This window comes from Opisthorchis viverrini, assembly GCF_000715545.1.
Source record: "Opisthorchis viverrini unplaced genomic scaffold opera_v5_6, whole genome shotgun sequence".
NCBI lineage: Eukaryota > Metazoa > Platyhelminthes > Trematoda > Opisthorchiida > Opisthorchiidae > Opisthorchis > Opisthorchis viverrini.
In genome coordinates this window covers 1,027,249-1,033,248 of record NW_008751662.1, presented here as the reverse complement: position 1 = coordinate 1,033,248, position 6,000 = coordinate 1,027,249, and the positions used below count along the sequence as shown (strand labels likewise).

General features: G+C 43.1%; 1 protein-coding gene across 1 annotated transcript in view; it reads right to left on the bottom strand.

Moving 5' to 3' along the window:
- T265_00600 (hypothetical protein) overlaps positions 1-6,000 on the bottom strand; it is a gene marked incomplete at both ends in the record, with an annotated part of 103,880 nt that overhangs the window by 8,838 nt on the left and 89,042 nt on the right. Inside the window, 4 exons of the mRNA XM_009164428.1 lie at positions 570-661; positions 778-967; positions 1,460-1,636; positions 5,498-5,842. Coding sequence (XP_009162692.1) covers positions 570-661; positions 778-967; positions 1,460-1,636; positions 5,498-5,842 — 804 coding nt within the window. The remainder of the gene's footprint in view (positions 1-569; positions 662-777; positions 968-1,459; positions 1,637-5,497; positions 5,843-6,000) is intronic.

Below are 6,000 nucleotides of genomic sequence, written 5' to 3'. Positions count from 1 at the left end.
CATCAACATCATCATCATCATCATCATCATCATCATCATCATCATCATCATCATCATCATCATCAAAGACAGCAACATCGGTGTTGGCACTGATGCTTCACTGCCGTACAACAAATAGCAAGACCACTATGTTTCAGCCTGGAATAGCAGAGTAAATTTCGGTGAGCAGTTAACTGAAATTTCAACCAGAATTAGTTTCTGTATGGTAAATTTAACAACGCGGGGCGTATCCATTCACGAACTGTTGTACATTTCTTCCACGATCTCTGAGTTGTAAAATTTTCCCATTTAGCACAGCAGCCTGAGCAGTTATGTCGGTTTAATCAAAATATAGCCACATTATGAATCAATCCCAACAAGTGTCTGGATCATTTGGATGATTCCTCAGCACAGGACTCTTGAAAAGCCACAGAAAAAGTCGTCTTTCAGGCAAAAAATAAAAAAAAGCAGAAAATCGCGGGAAACTAATAAGCGCCACGCGCAGATCCCCTTTGAAGGAGTCTCAGGTCAGCAAAACAGACAAGTCAAAGCTTGAAAAAATGGCTGATATTTCGACAAAAGTCACTCACTGAAGTCCAAGTAAGGCCAACCAATATTTGGAACGTTCCATCGCTCAGATTAGGAAAGCGACTTTTCACCTCGGAACAGCTTCTCGGTGCGCCTGATAAATTGGACGAAAAAAGGGACCTCTAAAATGAGTGGGTATGAATTATCTACAACACCCATCAGTTTGGACTTAACAAACTGGGGCCGTCCATTAGACTAGGAGGTACTGACCCAAGTAGGGATGAGTGAATACATGGACAAAGTTATGGACAACACACTTACTGGCACATCGATCGGGACATAAATCCCAACTTGAAGGTTTCAAATGTGGCGGACAGAGGGAGTCTGAATATTCGTCACCGAGTATGTCGACACACCGAACACGTCTATAGCGAGCACGCACACCACATCCTCTTGGACACTGGAGCAGTGAAAAAAGTCAAAGAAATGTCGTAAGACCGGCGTCATTTCTTGGAAACAGTGATTGAGGGCTGTGAGCTCAAATCAAACCTAGATGATAGCTTTGAGAAGCGCGAGTGAGCTATCGATGTAAATAACAGATCTTCTAACCAGTATGGGTTAACCGATACGGTTGTCTGTCTCTATCAAGAACTGGGAGAAATTCGCGCAAGTTCATTCACTGGAACAATGCTGGTACCTCACAATGATGATTAGCTACACGGTGTGTCGCGTTCGGCCACACAACCGGAAGTCTTATTCTAGAATCGGAGAAAGTTTATGTTCAGCAAATCGCAAAGTTGCCTGCATCAGTGAAGCAACTACATTGGCTTTAAGTCCACCCCCAGTCTCTTTTCTGAAATTGTTTCAAGAGAATGCACTTGTGAGGCTCCGTGGGGATTGGATAAACATTGAGGTGATTTTTTAAACATGTGCACACTGTGAAGAAGCTTACCGGACTCCAGGGGTCATGGCTCCATTCAAATCGCATGCATTTCAGAGGGACGCAGGGTGTCCATTCGGATGGGCGTGGCAAATGCATACAAGAACTGTCGTCAATGGGACCCCGTAATGAGCTGAGACATTTGATTGAACGTTCACGTCGGCCCACCACGCAAGTCTGGCTGTCGCACTGTACCAAGTGAAAGAAAATTTTGTGATCAGCAAGTTCTCCTCAACGATTTTCTGGAGGGTATGCAGTATTGTTTGTATAGGTGCGTCTTTGGTTAAGTACCGTTACTGCATTACTTAACGGATTTTCCACCTTTGACATACATTGTCCAAGACAGATATACAACCAAATTAAAGAAGTGAGTTGCTGGAACTTCGGTAAGAGCAGCGCATGAGGTCATGGCGTTTTTGAGACTTTCTATCCGTAGCTACTTCTACTCAGTGGTCAGACGTGTTGAAATAACGATTCGTCGGCCATACAACCCATCATGAGTTTCCGCACGGAACTCATTTCTGATAATTAAAGTGCGGACTTAATGGTATCATTCTAGAAAATAAGCACGTGAGATTCGACTGGTGAAAGTCTGGTACATATACTCTTAAATGTGCGCACACCTGTGATTGTAATATATCTGATTGTCAATCTATGCTATGCATCGCACACTTGCGAAATTCGTGTTTGTTTTGTGCAGGAGAGTAACTAATTCGGTGATTATCCAGTCGAACATCAAAAGAGTATCACGAAAGCGTACCAGAGAGTGCCAAAAAGAGACTCATAGAGCAGCGTCACGCTGCGTTTATCCCAAAATGTTGTCAGTGTGGGTTAGGTATAAAGCGGACATTCGAAAATGGAGCGTAAACTCTGGAATTTGCTGTAAACGCATGTGAAAGTATGAACAGATTTGAGAAGAACGACTGAACTAGAAGTAAACGAGATACGCTTGTTCAATGAAGGTTGGAAGAGGCGCGAAAATATCTTTGCTGAACCACCAAATGGTCATGAGTACTGATTGTTGGTCCCTTGAAGAATTCGGATACCGATCGGACAGAAGTTGATCTGTTCACCGAGCTTGGCGATTGGTTTGCAAACGTTTCGTCCCCAGTAGAGCAGACATCGTCAGCGCGCAGTTTCAAAGCCCATTGCCAAGATCGGCGAACAGATCAACTGCCATCTGATCAACCACCGGTAAACACACCCGAGCTACCTATATTTCGATAAATTGACAACAGGATTCGGATAGTTAGAGTTTTATCTGATTACACAGCGGTCCCCAAAGAAACCTGGCAATAGGCAAGCATGGGCTTGAAATTTCACCAAATAGTCAGGGCAAAGGTGCACTGGGTTACCCAAAACCTTAGTTGGATGAGCGAAGTCGTCTTTTATAAGTTTCGTCAGGTCTGCCTAGACGCTATCCTCTCGTCGGTCCTCCGAGTAGGCAACATCAATTAGGCGAAACTTTCCGACTACTTATGAGTAGGCAGATTATTGTCCGAATTACTCACTGACCGGCTTGTGCAAGGACCACACTCAAAATCAAACACAGGCTACATAAACGCGTTGTCACGAGTTTATAGGTTAAAAATGTCATTCGCGTATCCCATATATCTGCACCCAACAGATGATCTTTGATAGGGACGAAAACGCTCGTGCGGTTTGGGTTTAAGCATCCGACCTCCCCTTCACACTAATCGGGTCATTTACATCAATAAAATTAACGGAATGAAGATTTGGTCCCATCACTACTTAGCTTCATACTTCTCTGTTGATTTAACCCTTAACTTAACCACATATTCCGACTTCCAACTGTACTTATTTCAATGAACTGCTCAACTTGACTTCTTCCGCAATTTCGAGGGCAATTCAACGAAAGTCACGAGGTGAATACTTGACGAAACTACTGCCTACGCCCAACGACTGTCCGAGGCAGCTTGGACCGGCTACTCAGCAGCGTTGATTATGATAATTATGATTATTATCACAGTGCGTAGGACATATATGTATATATATATATGACAAAGCAAATCCCATGTTTTCAGCTTGAAGTCTAACGAGAGGACACTTAGGTATGTGGCCATTTAATTATAGAAGAACACTTATTTTAATAGCTTCCAATGAAATCGGAACATATTTTGCCTAATTTGAAAGAAGTGTAATCAACAACTGCTTTTCAGTTAGCTTTATTCTTCAGTGACACAAGTGCTCTTCTTCAATGTCATTTTTGTACGAGCAGACGATATGGGAAAAGGGATCTCAGTGAGATTTTTGTGGACAGCTGTTGTTTACTGACCGGGTGGTGGTTCGTTGAAGTTTAGAATCATTTCTAATTCAAAACGGAAACTCGTAGTAAGGACAGGATATTTCCTGACCAGCAATGGAACTAGGTTTGTTTTGGGCAATAATTCATTCATAGGAGGATAGAATCAAAATACGTTTTCCTTAAAAACCGGTCTCTTTACGATCTAACTATATGACCCTCAAATCAAGCAGCAAGTCCGGTTGCTTCCTGCAGTACGACGCCACTGGGTTGCATTCCAAAACTGCCCAGTTGGTGTGATCCCCAAGTTAAGCAGTCAGTCTTAATTGCCAGCAAGAGGACCAGGCTCTCGTTTGGACTGTTTTCAATTTTCAAACCAAAACAGCCGTCTTCTCGAGTCATTACGATGTAGTACCTAGTGGTGGTAAAATAAGGTATCCGATGAACCCTTATTCGATTTGGCTTGGTTAGAATATTCTCATCCTTCATGACAGAGAATGGCTTAATTCTAAGAGTGAACAGCAAAAAATGAGGTTTATGACCCTCACTAGCAGCATTTTTTTAATTGTCACGCCTGATGACTTGGTCGCACGTACCTTAATGGAACTTTGGATCAATTCACATAACCTGGATAGATAAACTCATTTTATGAATCCAGTTGAACCTCACGTTTATACCGTGCTTGTACAGCTTACTGTGCTGCACTAAGCCGCCCCATTGTTCATTTGGTACGATACTAAAGATATCGCATCGGATTTCGCTCACGGAATATGCGGCTTCCAAAGCTGCAGAAAAAGGTCGCCACTGACGAGTTTTCCGCCAACTTCTGAGTTATGTTTTTAATCAAGAAATGTGCGATGAATAACGCTGTAGATGGTTCGATAAAGTGAACCTGTGCGGACCATATTGTGGTCCCATAAGCGGTCTCACCACGCTTAAACCATGTTCCCAGTGAAAAGAAGTCGAGCTTGAAGATTTTGGTTGGTTTCTCGAACGAACTGCAATTCCGAAAATATCAACGCTACACGAAACTGTGGACTGCACCCAGTCCCTTCCCCGTCCACCTTTATTCTTTTCTTCACAACGAGGCTTTCAAATAAATCATGGTTGTACGGCAGCGAAGCATCGGTGTTGAACACTGATGTCATGCTGTAGATGATGATGATGATGATGATGATGATGAACTAAAAGTACACCGTGGTGTCCACAATTGATAACGAAGAATGTGTGCTGCACGGTGTAGGTAACGTGCAATCCTAATAACGGGAAAATGAGTTTTAACTTTTGTCGTTTTCATGAAAGGCAATGCCCTGTTGTGCGCATCAAGGGCGAAAAGAGTTCTGGATATCGTTCCACTGGCTTCCCGCCATATTGGCGTCAGAGGTACTTTGGGAGTTAACACGTTGTACTTCAAGCTCTAAATGACTTATCCTTTTGTAACCTGTCACTTTGAAACCAGGCGTATTGTATTGTGCTAGCCTTCCTATTGACCACAATTAAAACTCTTCTGTTCACATATTTCTTCGACATTTTTCTGGTTTGAGTAGTTTGAGCCTTATTTTACTTTGAACACAAGAGAAACATGAAGCTCTCCTGTTATGTCGTAAACGGCGCTTGATGGAACGTGATCTCCGAAGTAGGTATCTTGTATGGTAATTGTTAAATTAAACATAGCGAAAACGTCTGTGTGGTCAGTTAAAACTTGTTCAGGATCTACCTCCTCTAGTATTTGACTTGGAAATAGCATAGTACATCAAAATTTTCGAAACGAACAATATGCTACTTACCTCAGACACCATTACTGGCCACCAAAATGGAGTTGGCCCCGTGCACGGTTTTGTCTTACAACTCGTCTTATCGGCCGGTCTAATGGAGTTGCATAGTGCTGGTCTGTTCGCATTCGCTTCCACCAAGCGTGTCATCGCATCCAGCGATGCGTCGAAAAATTCCAACTGACGCAGATCCTGTGGCTGCATGTCGTTCACTACGGGGTCCGTTTTAACATCTGTCCCGTTCGGGAATTGGCAGTAGACCGAGCGTGAACGTCGCCCCATCCCACAATCGACTGAACACTGTTCACCCAGGAAGAAGAGGTCAAGAAGGGTAGTAAACGTATGCACAGAGCAGAAATTCTATATATCTTTCTTGCGAGGATAGCTGTATGATTTTCAGTTTTTCCAGCTTGTTATGATCCCATGGCTACAGAAATATAGAAAGGTTAGACGACGCCTGATGTATCAGCCCAAATGGAAATCTCGGCTTACGATGGCTGAGGCATAAGAGAGTCGGC